General features: G+C 28.9%; 1 protein-coding gene across 1 annotated transcript in view; it reads left to right on the forward strand.

Moving 5' to 3' along the window:
- Positions 1-13,756, forward strand: part of LOC136979539 (corticotropin-releasing factor receptor 2-like) — a 32,129-nt gene extending 18,373 nt beyond the window's left edge. Inside the window, exons 2-11 of the mRNA XM_067275542.1 lie at positions 5,076-5,201; positions 5,276-5,367; positions 9,822-9,925; positions 10,000-10,129; positions 10,332-10,488; positions 10,560-10,690; positions 10,758-10,843; positions 12,274-12,409; positions 12,498-12,539; positions 13,457-13,756. Of these exons, the coding sequence (XP_067131643.1) occupies positions 5,076-5,201; positions 5,276-5,367; positions 9,822-9,925; positions 10,000-10,129; positions 10,332-10,488; positions 10,560-10,690; positions 10,758-10,843; positions 12,274-12,409; positions 12,498-12,539; positions 13,457-13,729 (1,277 nt within the window). The 3' untranslated portion in view covers positions 13,730-13,756. The remainder of the gene's footprint in view (positions 1-5,075; positions 5,202-5,275; positions 5,368-9,821; positions 9,926-9,999; positions 10,130-10,331; positions 10,489-10,559; positions 10,691-10,757; positions 10,844-12,273; positions 12,410-12,497; positions 12,540-13,456) is intronic.
- Positions 13,757-14,057: the final 301 nt, after the last annotated feature.

Genomic DNA, 14,057 nt, shown 5'->3' on the forward strand with positions numbered 1-14,057 from the left:
GTGTATTATGGGCATTGAAGCCGTTAAATTTTGATAGTTAAAGGTCAAGGGGGTGATGGAGGGGGTTCGTGTGTAATATCTCGAGTGGGGTCGACTTAATAAAGTTTTTATTCGTTGATAATATTTATAATTGTTTTCTAAAGTCATCTTTACCCTGAAAATTAAGCTTGTTGTCATTTTGTCAGACTGTTTTGCCGGAAAAGAGATACAACTCGTTAATGAAGTTTTCGTGATGGGTTGAATGCGGAACCTATGGTGCTTTTATTGTTGGAGATTTGGCTTGTTTTCCGTCCAGTTTAACGTCTTATTAATCAACCATACCAAAATTAAAATCAGTAATGAAAACGTCTATTGTCTCTCCCAAACACTAGCCAATCGACAATAAGAACGTATATCAATTTTGATTTACTGAGTGATCATAATTAAAATAATAAGTGTTCAAAGCTCTCTGCAAATTACACTGTTGGCCAAATTTTAACCAAACTTCGTGTATGTACCTACTGTTCTATGTATAGGGTTTCGATTTCCGTAAAAAAACTTAATTCAAAATTCATTCACTAGGACAAAAATTGGCGCTGCTGTCCCTTAATGTGTATATTACTTACGTCTTTTAACGAATTTCTAGTATAAAGGGAGTGGCAAAACGTTCGAAATTCCCTAGTATTACAATTTTAAATTGTTTTTTTTTCTGTGTTTTTTTCGTGTTTCTAACACACGAGATTCTTTCCTAGTCGATGCAATAAATCCGAATTGTGAGACAATAAAGACAGACACACTTGCAATTTGTTAGTGGAGCGTACAGTATTTGATAAAATAAAAAAAGGTAAGTGTCTTGTGGTGAACACTTCAAACTTATAGGGTGATCATGTTACAATATAGGACAATTCACCATAAGGATTGTTTTTACAAGAAATCGATGGTTATTGAATAAACCAAATAATTGTAAAAGTAAATGAGAGAATTTATAAACCAGAAATAAATACCGTATACACCAAACTTCTGAACAACGGACACTAACTGCAACATAAAAAAAATGTCTGTTGTTCGTAGCACGTCGCTGTATAGAGGTTGAATTGTCTTTGTTTAGGAAAATAGCAGTATATTTTAACACTTTACAGTGATTGATTTTCAAAGCACGTTCGTGTATAATTAATTATTATTACTCGACAAAATAATAAATAGAATACGGATATATAATAGAAGTTCGTTAATCCGGCACGTGTGAACAAGTGTGAGGCAGGATTATCGAAAATTTCGGATTAACGAGCTGCAATTATTATAAGTCTTGTAGCTTGTAACTAATTGCTGTGACTTGTGATTTGCATGCAACATGGCATGCAAATTACAACGTTGCTATACATTGCTTTAATTAGTTAGTTAATAATATAGTACATAAATGTACTGCGTTAAGACTGATTAAAAAAAAAATTCTGAACAATAGAACATTCATTTCTAATATACATATCAAACATTTACAGTAAAACCTGTCTAATACGGAACCGAGCGATTATTTTGTAAAGATAGAACCTGTTCAAAACAGAAACATGCCAAACCGGTACCAAGCGATTTCGGTTTATGCAGGTTTTACTGTATTTAATAATTTATCTTCAGTTACCTAAAAATATATAATATTGATTATAAAATTCATGTAAATAAGGAAAAAATTAATAGTGTTAAAGCTATAAAATTGCTTAATACCGTAAAGTTGATAAGTAATTAAAAAATAAATAGAGGTGCATTCATATTTAATTCTCTAATTAATTTTTACTCAAGGAAATAAATATTTACAAGCAATCTTCATTGTAAATTATTCTTTTTATTCATGAACTAATGAATAATTAAAGTAGAATTACAATACCTTTCAAACAATAAATAAAGTTCAGTGTATACTTTGGCTGTACACGAAAAAGCTTTTTATTCTGCTTAAAGTTTCGTTTTATAAAGTTTATTAGTAAATAAATTATAAAACGATACAAAAATTTTAATTAAAAATTAATTTGTTTATAAGTGAATTGGCGATTGTTTATCAAGAAATTTGTTTATAGAGACGAACCTCCCAACACGGTAACCTCCGAACAATGGCTATTTTTCATGTTGCAGTCAGTGGCCTCTGTTCAGAGGTTTTATTGTACTTCATAAATTTGCAAAATAAAATATAATATAATATTTATTATAATATGCCAGCAGTTGTCTTAAATTATTAAAAACGTGAGTTGCTTGATGAAATCATTACAGATTATTTCCGAAATAATAATGAGAAAATAATAATCTGATTAGTGCAAAAGCACAGGAAATGTCATATAGAATACTCCTATTAATTGTTTTGAAAATATAACCGATCAAAGAGAAACTTTCTTTGGTTTTATGCTAGAAATAATGAAAGCTTTGGATTGTGATTAATTTTAACATCTATTAATAAATACGAAGTAGAACCTGTTTCTCATAGTTTCACGTGACTAAATTTAGGAGTCTTTTTCTCATAGTTTTATGTGTCTAGCACCTAAATAGGGACCGGTTTCTAATAGAAAATCTCCTAGGAAACACCTCTCTTCGGTAGATCGCTCGAGTGTTGCCTTAGTCCATTAAAATCAAACATCAACCTGTACAAAAGTTTGTATTTTCGTCTTGAAATATATGTTTTTTTTTTACTTGTTATATATTTGCATATATCATTTTTCTAAGCCATCGAAATAAAAATAAAAAATTTTTAGAGATTTTTCAAAATGCATTTGTCACTTTCAAAATATAAAATATGTTTGGCCCCATTTTTTATTATAGCAACTATATATCAGAATTTATTTGCAAAATTTATATATATTTGACATAGATTTTCAAATTTCATGTATGTAAATGCACAACAAAATAAATTTTTATTTATATTTTATACTGAAAAAAAGTCGAAGATCATATTCTGTTCGTTCTTAGTCATATTTCATAATAATCATTTTTAAATACAAATTTTACGTTTACAAATTTAATTGAATCAATTTATTTTATTAAATAAATTATGTTTTTGTTTATTTCTTAATTTTATTTTAAAGTATAAAATGTTATTGCTTTCGTACCAAGAGGTGATTGCAGCACCATAAGCATTCCTCTCTTGGATTCGGCTCAACAATAATATATATATATATAATAGAACGTCTGTATGTCTGTTCTCTATACACTTTTGATGAAATAATTCTTGAGTAATTTTACTTACATATTAACTAAGAATTTTTATCAAATCTTCCTTTCTGTGAGCCTCAAGGTGGTTTCCTTAATAATTAGGCCCATTTTGGACTAGGCCAAGGCACGTCTCTTACTATCAGGATTCAGTCTGATCATTTTTCTTACTTTACATTGTGAAAATTCACAAGAAGTAATTGCTCCTCTTCTATAAAGCAATATTTTTCGTCTATCTCAAATAAATAGTACTTGATTTCTGTTGGAAACAATGAAAAACTACTAATTCTTGCATTGTTTCTCACGCAACTACAGCAATTTCATTATATCAGTGAGAAATTCTTACTATTTCCATTAGAATATAAATAATAAAGTATGCTAGGACTTTATTCATATGTATAAAACAATTTAATTAAGACAAATTAAATTCCTGTAATTACTTTCTTTATAGAACTTCGTAAATTCTTTAACTAGAATTAATAATCATTAATATATAGCCGTAAAATTCAAGAAATTTAGATAAAATAGAATTTTTGTAGAATATATTTAGAATTATAGCTCTATAAAAATATAATTAACAGACAGAATGACGTCTTGTCTATCATTATATTAGACGAGTTTATCTTACACATTTGATGTCTATAGTAAAAGTATATGTATCTACATTGATTACATAACTTGTATTGTTATTTTAAATGTTGTAAGCATGTCAAAGCTTTCTCTCAGGTAGGAATCTTTGTTCTACAACTTTTTGGGAGGATGGAAAGACTGAGACGAATACTAAGATTGGTGTATTTCTGTTTGCTGTGTGACGACATAAAAAGTTAGGGGTCGTCCATTGATACAGTTTAAGAAGTTCTCAAAAAATAAATCGTTATACACGATGGAGAAGGATAAGGTCGAAGCATTGACTCTTCCTCTCCATCATTTCTTCAATATAAGGGGTTCATAAACTGACATTGAAGTATGTTCAGTACTGTTATTGATGTTTATTCAGTAGGTTATTCCTTGAATTTCAAGGAAGCTCATGAACTATTGTAAATAATTGTGTATGTAACGTAAAGGAAAAGGAGGAAATCAAGTGTGGTTGAAAAATTGTACAGGCAATAGCCAATCCCTTACTTTTGTGACAAAAGTAGTGTTGATTTTTTTACAAATTACTTTACAATTATTTCTTTAATAATTAAATACACTTCTTTATGAATGAACTCTATCAAATAGCAATAGAAAATATTTTTATAAATAGCAAATAGTAAAGGATAAAAATAAGAAAACACTAAAAGATGTTTAACACTGCGTTTGCAAATAAATAAATAATTTATTTTTATTTTACTATTACTTATTGCTATAAAAATAATACATTTAAAACTTTTTATGAGTGCTAAACACAAATGCATATAATTCAAAAACTTTTGTGAAAATTTTAAAGCAAAGTCATAAAAATTAATTAGTTATAAACTAAATCCACGATTATAAGATAATTTTAGCAAATTTACTTATTACTTTAGCGAATTACATGAAGTTAAAACGAATTAAGAAGCTAAAAATACAATTTTTTGGAGTATACTAAAGAAATTGTGCGTAATATAATGAAGATTAGACGTATTATTTCTTTATTTTATTGATATTACTAGCAATTGATGAAACCGATTCCTCTGTTTTCAGTCTTTGAAGCAAAGTATTTTGACAATGATAAATGATCATGCTTACTGACGACACACGAAGCAAACCACGAAGACATTCACTATAACAACACTAGAGGAAACGTCATTTTTTTTTTCTATATTCTTATAATAAATCCATATATATTTTACTTTGTGATTTATTTCTTTTTTTAACATTTTTCTAGGACAAAAAATTATTTCCGGTACAATTATGATTTCGTATCAATAACATATCACTATTAATAGGGACTTTTTGTGAAGCTGCTTGGGATAAGTTGTATTGTTGGCCTCCAGTTCCTGCAGGGGAAATCGTAACAAGATCATGCAAGAGGATATTTTCTACTCCACAGAATTTCTGGATGGAAAATAAAGGTTTCCAGATGTTTTTCTAAACATAAAATAGAAATAAAACCAGAAAATACATTAATTTTTTTCTTTGTTTTCAGATCCAGTTGCTTACAGAATATGCAACCATACAGGTCAGTGGCTTTGGGGTAACTGGACAAATTATAGCGAATGCTTAACTTCATTTACAAATGTAAGTTGTTAGTTACATTTATAAGTCTCATTAAATGTTAATATGCATAAATAATTAAATGTTTTAGTGTTTATATCAGTTATTTTTAACGATAGATATACGTTTATAAGGCTTGATGTTAGGAGTAAGAACCTGAAAAATACATAGAAATAAAGTAAACTAGTTGCATAGTACTTACTGTTAAAGTAGAAAATAATCTTATTTAATTTTCTCCTATAAAATTCTTCATAAACACATGTTGTTGGGCTTTTCTGACATCCCGCATTTGTTTTCATTCCTAGTAATTGCTGTCATTACCTGTAATTTTTCAGAATAGTTTGGAAGTAGGGACCATATCTCCCGAACCAGTGATCCGATTTTCTGAAAAGTTCCAGAAATGTTTTCCTCCTATACGTAAATCACCCTACAAAAGTTCAGAAATTTTCGACAAAAGGAACCGCAGTTATTTAACTTTAAAAAATCATATCCCCGGAGTAACTTTTTTGAATTTCTGTACGTTTTATGGTCCTAAAGTGCATTTTTTGATCGATCGTCATACTTTCCCTCTGTTATATAACATCCGGAAAAATCTTGAATAATAATAAATAAATAATAAGATATTGTTCTAAAAAATAATACTTTTTTATGTATGAACTTTTTTTAAAATAAATTGAAAACTATTACATTAATCAAACACTGCTTGTCACCTGCAAACTCTTATTTATGCGTTGTCTTTTATGCTGATATTCTTTTTCTTTATTATAAATTTGTAAAGAAAACTAAGTATTTTTTTGTAGAAAGGAAAGTACTTCCTTCCACTTCTTTCTTCTTATGATAAAGCATCTTCTCTTTACTCATACAAGATCGATGAAAGAGACATCCTTCAAGTTTATGATTGTTTCTTTCTTTTTTTCCCTCCCTCTTTTATTTTACTTTTTATCAACATTTATTAATAAAGTATAAGGAAAAAAACTCTTTATATTCAGTGTAAAAAACACAATTCTTTGTAATTTTAATTACATAAAGAAGGTTTGTCAAAGTTTGTTATTGATAAAATATTCTGAAACCAAAGTAATGAGTGGTAAAACAATTTAAAATTTTTTTATTTTTGATTTATTTAAATATTTTTCCTTTTAAAATCATTAGTATTGCTGTTTACAAGTAATATATAATTGTAATTTAATAATAATCAACACTTATAATAATGCTTAACTACTAATATAATTAATTTAATTATAAAATGTTAATGCGATCAAACCTCCAATAACGGCCACTTCTTAATGTGCGCTTCATTGGTCGTTGTTCAGAGGTTTTAATGTGGTGTAATAATTAAAACTTTATATTTCTTCGAGGCTAATGTTTGGAAATTATTAATTGTTTTTAATAAAAATCTACACCATTTTGGTATTTTTAAAACTATTTAAGCCACTTTTATCGCTAATAATCGCATACACTCACTACAAATATGAGTGGAGGTATGCAGTACCTTCACTAATGTTACTCACACCTTTACTATAGTATGAAGTACCTTCATTGATGTCACCTTTATACTTTTACTATAGCTTCACTAATATAAAGTTCATACCTATACTAATGGAATGCAATATCTTTCATTACATCAATTCACATATTTCTGACAGGTTACTTTCTATAATTTTTTTCTAAAAATATCTTAAAAATGCACTCGAGTGTTTATAATTTAATTTAATTTTACAGAAACTATACTGTTTATAATATCAGTTTTCTACACGAAGGACAATGTGAAATAATATGTCATATTTAATCTACGTAATATATAAAAGTGGGAAAAAGTTTATAAAGTTGAAAAGAAAGTTTGAAATTTTCCAATCAACTAAAATCAACCAGAGATATCAAATCTCCTGATACCAAAAAGTGGAATGAGGCGCTCGAACGTTAACCTCTCCATGTTTCTTTCTAAAGGAAACTGATGTGATAAATAACTTCCTCTTTATAAAAGTAACGATCTTAAATAAAATAAGCGTGAAAGATCGTAAAACAAAGTTTATTTCAAAAGTAAATGGATTGAATCAATTCCTTACTACAATAGAACTTAACTAATTCAGTTTATTTGAAGAATTTCAACTAGCAAAGTTAACTCTCTTATTTTTCGTCAGTTTTTTGCAAAGGTTTTAGATGAAAATGTACCAGAAATTTCTAAAACATTAAGCTAATGCATAGAAAATTTACATATCATAATATTTACATTAATTATAATGGAAAAAATATATATATTTTGTGTAATTTATAGAGCAATAAGATAAAGTTTGTGTGTTTTTTAACCTGTATTATTCGAATATTTATCAAGTGTTTATTGTTTAAGTATTTGTTTTCTATAAAAGAAACAAAGATTTAGTCACTTTACTTTTTTCGGTAATTTTTTTACATATACATTCGAACCTCCGAATAAGGGACACGGAAGGAAGGTTAACATATTTTAAAACAACATTTATAACAAATGGCCGCTGATGAGAGGTTGCCGCTATTGAAAGTTTTATAACAGAGTTCAAGGTCCTGCGAATCTAAAAATATAAAAATTCTTTTGAGGGGTCATTTTTTTACCGATCGCCGTACACTCCCTTTGTTAAGTAACACTAGAGGAAGTAAAATTAGCAGATTATATTACAACAGCAATAAGTTTAAGTGCTTAAAATTATCCGAAATAGTAAATATATTGTAATTAGGCTACAAAAACAATTAAATTAAATAGTAGAAAATATAAAACTTAACTTAATTGAACTCCTGTAAAAGTAATAAGTAAATAATATTACTTAATTATTCGAGAGAGTATTGTTTTATCCATTGACAATTTTCAAAATGGACAATAAAAAGATAACTCAGCTTTGGAAATTGTTTTCAGAAACTAAATTAAGAAAGTTAATTATCGATTGCATTGCTGGAAAATACTCATTTTATTACATTTATTACTAACGAATTGAAGAAAATGATGAGAAATATCCTCTTAGAATGCATCGGAATTGTATTATTATCGAGATAAATTTTGCAATTTCTTCCACTTTTTAAATATACAATTCATACGAATAACAATTTAACAGTCGTAAAATGTTAAACAGTTTTCTATTATCATTGTAAAAATGTAAAAAAAAAGAAAAAAATGGAATTAATTGGTATTATATATTCAAAATTTTCCGTTTTAGAGATAAGAAATGTCGTTATTTAGTTACATTGTCGCATTTCATACGCGAATGGAATGATGATAAAATTTTATATTATTGCTTTTTCCATTAAAGTGTGTATTACCAGCAATAAAATTAATTTATCTGCACGATATCATTTATGAATCTATATCAATTTCTCCCTTTTAAAATCTTTCTCTCATATGGGCACTAAAAGGGCTTTCAATTTAAAACTCGGCCTCAATGGCCGAGTTTCGTCCAATTAAAAATTATTGAGGAATTGCTCATCCGTATCCACAGAACAGTAGGCTGATCGGGCTATCACATGCCATTGATGTAACACCTCTATTAGAATATACGTTAGTCCGGCATCAGATAATTCTGTATTTTCAATAATCCGGCACTGTTTACGTAACTTATACTGATAAATTATGAGGGCTTAGACCGTGTTCGAGTCCATACCCTTATGGAAAAACTTTGCAAACTGAACTTACTAAAACTTTTTCAAAAATGTGGCTCCATTAATTAACCCATATTTCTCAGGAAACTGTTACTGATGTAATATAAGGAGTATAACTTCATATTAAATGAAAATAAATTCTATATTAAAAGCTTTATCGTTCGAATTATATAAGAAGTAAAGCCAAAAGGTCAGTATCACAAAATCAATATTGGCATTAAACTTCAATATTTGAAGTAGTTGCACTACTGTATCGATTCGAAAAATCTAATAAAATTCTGCTAAAATGATGATACAAACTTAAAACTTTTTGTTTTCCTGATAATGCCAAACGAACAGATGAATTGTTCAAACAAGTTTAGTTTATATTTTTAAATCTAGATATTGTTTGAATTGCCTTCTTTGTTCGAACAGTGGACAATGGAAAGTTCTACATTAAGATACATTAAATTTAGTAAGAATAAACAAAACGAGCAATTATTAATTGTGACATCATCACAATGCCGGCCTGCCATTTTAAATCAGCTTTTAATTTAAAAAGTCAGGCGACTTCCGGTCCAGACCGGAAGTTCCCAGAAATTCTTCTATATCTAGTCTCAATTTTCGTCTCTCTAACTCCGTTTCCGAGATTAATGAAAGACAGACAGATAGCCAGACAGCTAAACGAAGGGAACGTTTATGTCTACAATTGCAGCTAATAATCGTTCTCGCCCTTGTACATTTTGTAAACTTACATGTATGTTAATAATTTCTCAGGAAGAAATAATTTAAATCGTAAATATTAGAATAAATTTATGATGCTTTGAGAAAAAAGCTTACGAACAAATTTAAAAAATTAATTATTAAAAAATTTTTTTCAGAAAGAACCTAAAGGGAGATTATCAGTCAGTTACATTCTGTTCATTGGATCGCTTTTATCTTTAATATTGTTAGCGGTTACGTTATTTATTTTTACATATTTTAGGTAAGTCAATATTTTCAGCTAAATAAGACAAACATTAAAATAATATATGCTAATTTATTTATATTTATTTACAGATCTCTTCATTGCTCCAGGCTTCGAGTACACAGAAATTTAGTTGTTGCTCTCATAATTCATTCGTTTTTATTAATGATCATCTCTTTGCCAATTCTATTCGAAAATTCTATACCTTCTTATCATGGTTTCGTAAGTAAATATTTGAATTAACAAATTTGTAATAAAAACTCAATTGTTTATACAGTAAAACATGCGTAAACCGGAATTGCAAGGTACTGAATATATTTTCGGTCTATAAGGTTTCAACTTTGAAACGGAAAAATTCACTCCGGTTTTACTGTATTTATTTATTACTATATGCTCTTTATATTATTACACATTTTTACTGCAGGATTGGTTTTGTAAGACGTTACTGACATTAAAAATGTATGCTGCAACTGCAAGCGTTAACTGGATGTTTGTTGAAGGATTGTTACTTTACAGCAGCATTTCTGTCTTCGTGTTTCAACAAGATCCACCATTTAAACTGTATTATTTTATAGGATGGGGTAAATACAATTTTTCGAATATAGTTACAGACCTATTTTCTTCGTCACTTACCATTAACTCCATAATTTAGTTACTCCAGGGATATTCGTTGTATCATGGGCAATATTTATGGTATTCCATTTAGAAACACCATGCTGGAGGGGATACGGAAGATTGCCTTATATCTGGATTGTTACTGGACCAATGATAACTGCTTTAGTGGTAAGATTTTTGCATTTAATTACAAATTAATATAGGTTAATTTTTAATGAAAATTTTATTTAATTAGGTGAATACTATTTTCCTGTTCACAATAGTTCGCATCTTAATCACCAAAATTCGCGCTACTGTTTCGATAGAAACTAAACAGGTCAGGTGAGTAATTCAGCAAATCTTTATAAATTACGTTAAACAATTTAAAAGCGTACAGTATTTACAGTAGAAACGTAAATTTAATAATTAATGGGCTATTAATATGAATAGTTACCATCAAGAAGGTGAATCGTTTCGTTTCCTATACAAGCTACTCATTTAGAGTCGTATTCATGTGTAGGCTAATTAAGCTACAGGGCCCCACATTACAAGGGGCCTCGTTCTATTCACAAAAAACAATACTGTTTGCCCATTGTATTTGGAGGAAGGACCTCTTGAACGTTGGCAGCGTAGGGTCGCAAGTCGAAATCCAGCTTTGTATCTTTCACAAATTAAATAAAGTCGCAAATAACTCATTTTTGAACAGATTTGGATAAATATAAATACGATAAAATTACATTATTTGTTCGATATTTATTGGTAAATTTTTAGTGAAAATTACTTCGTCCATAGTACGAAGAAACAACAGTGTTTAAGGGCAACACAAGAAATAACGTTACTGTAAAATGGTTTTAAAATGCTATTTTGTAAAAATAGAAAAAAAATCCCTGAATTGTAAAAATAGTTTTCCAATAAAATCCGAGTTTTTGGATAAAAATAGTAACGACAGAGAAAGTAACAGATAATTCAATAAAGCTGAATAAAAATAGAAAGTGTTAAATTGTTTCATTGATAGCTGGATTCAATCAGTTTTCTGACAATATAAATATAAAACGGTTTTTATTTAGTTAAATTCATTTATTTTTTTCTTAAAAACTTAAAAAAAATGAGTTAATCGTAGCTCCAAACGTACAGGATGTCAATGCTCAACGTTTAGTAAAACTAGGAATTGGTAGAGGTCGATGAAATGTGTATTTTTACTTCCTCTGTTATATATAACAGAGAGGTAGTATGGTTTTTGGTAAAATAAATGACCAGCTTTCAAGACTCGAGACCTTGAAAGTGCAAAAAATTGGGGTTTTTTCTGTATGTATGGATATTTTTATGTGTATCCTATGTGTGATGCCTTTTGTCGAAAATTTCTGAAATTCTACAGGAAGATTTGGGTATTAGGGACATCTACGCTATTAAATTTTGGTGGTAAAGGTCGAGGGGATGGGAAGGTGAAGAAAACCTAAGAGAATCCATGTGGTCAGACCGTTGTAGAGGTGTGAATCCACGCCAGTAATCAGGTGGTTTTATTTAATCAACAATGGTGGGCCAGATTTATTTGGAAAAAATTTTCTGCTAATTTTACTTCTCTAAGGCTCTTCATCAAATGCTCTGGTCTCATATTAACCTTTGATTAATTACGCACTGCACCTTTATTACGAAAGTCATAAAATGTTACTTTCCTCGTGTTTTGGACTATAATAACTACTTCTATTTGCTCTAACATATTAAAAATCGAAAATTATGCCATTAAACCAATAAAAACGCTTTTATTTGTCTAGGAAAGCAGTCAAAGCTACAGTTTTGTTGTTCCCTTTGCTGGGGATAACCCACTTGCTCTTCTGTATAAATCCACAAGACGATGGCTATTTAGAACAAGCTTACATGATTACAAATGCCCTGTTACAGTCTTGTCAGGTAAAACATTTTTTATAATATTTAAAAATTATTTTGAATTTTCTATGGTTTTTATGGTTTTTAATGGCTTATTACGTATACAATTTAGGGAATATTTGTTGCGGTGCTCTATTGTTTTCTGAATTCTGAGGTAAATTTTATTCATATTATAAGTTTTAAATTATAGTCAACCTTGAATATAACGCCACTCTGGCACAGCGCAAATCAATGCTCGTAAACGGATTTTCCTTTCTCAGAATTACGAAACATACGATTTTGCACTTTAAATGATATTGTTATTAGGAAATCCTGAGACTTCCAAACTCTCAAACATGACATTTGCGTGTAGATTTTATTACTTTGAATTATTCTCAGTCTTTGAGATTCTTCGAATTAGCGCTAAACTCGATTTAGTACGAATCTCAGTTGTGGCACAATATCAAGGTTTGACTGTATTTATTTAAGAATATAAACAGAACTGTTTTTTAAATTTTAAATGTTTTATTAAATTAACTACAAATTTGAAAATATAATACAATAATGCAGACATTTCTAAGTTATAGCTTGTGTTTTTGATAAACTCAAACACTGGGTTTATCAGGAAGGGAGGTAAATACTTTATGGAGGTAACACATAAAAAAGTCTACATGAGGATATGGTGATTTATTGATACAGAGATATGTTTATATCACATGCAGTGGACTGAAAGTGAAACTACAGTTGCTACAGTGTTAATATTGCTGCTATAGTTGAACTTGAAGTCTATTGCATCTGACGATGATCCATGAGAGGATGGAGTGGTGGCATCAGAGATTCTCAAAGTTTTTGTGTGTAGTGAGTCACACTCGACATGTCCTGAGAAACAGGATCTGTGCAAAGGATATCACTACGTTTGTGCATTTTTTAAAAATAATCAGCTCATTTCCAAACCTTTATGGACTGTTTTCTTTCTTCTTGTGAGGATTATCTACCAAAGTATTTACTTTTCCTCTTGATACATCCTGTATTACTAATATTAAATTGTTAATGTATAAATTAACTAAAATAACTTTTAAATAACATATTTAGGTGCAAACAGCGTTAAAACAAACTTATATTAAAGCTCTACTGAGACGTCATCCCAATGTCCGTTGCCAAGTGGTGCCACAGGGATCTACAACTCACGTTTCACACGTTATGGACTCTTATGCCATCAGCAGCACAAAAGTCACCAAACAATCTCCATACAGACAACCAGGATCTAACAATATAAGATTCACTAATGATAACAATTATCGCGATCAAAATAATGGTAAATGCTCTTACCCACTGCTTGAAACGTTTCAAATTTCAAATTCTTAGAGTTTTATCTAAAAATTTTGTTATGTATCTGCTTAGAAATTAATTAATTTTTCTTTCTAATATGAAAACTGTGCATTGATATAATACAAACATATCCAGTAATAAAATAAGATTTTTTGTTAATTTTTTATGGGTGTGTTAATATAATAATTAGTACCATTTAATGTACGTATTTATGAATATGTCTGCGAAATAAAATTACATTTTCTGTAATTATATTATAAATAAATTTAATTATGATGTTATAGGCATGAATATAACACTATCCGTTTATGTTCTACGTATACTATGTGTTTACACGTATATATTTTGTATGTAAATTGTAAAC

This window comes from Centruroides vittatus, unplaced genomic scaffold (genome assembly GCF_030686945.1).
Source record: "Centruroides vittatus isolate TY-2023 unplaced genomic scaffold, ASM3068694v2 contig_628, whole genome shotgun sequence".
Lineage (NCBI taxonomy): Eukaryota > Metazoa > Arthropoda > Arachnida > Scorpiones > Buthidae > Centruroides > Centruroides vittatus.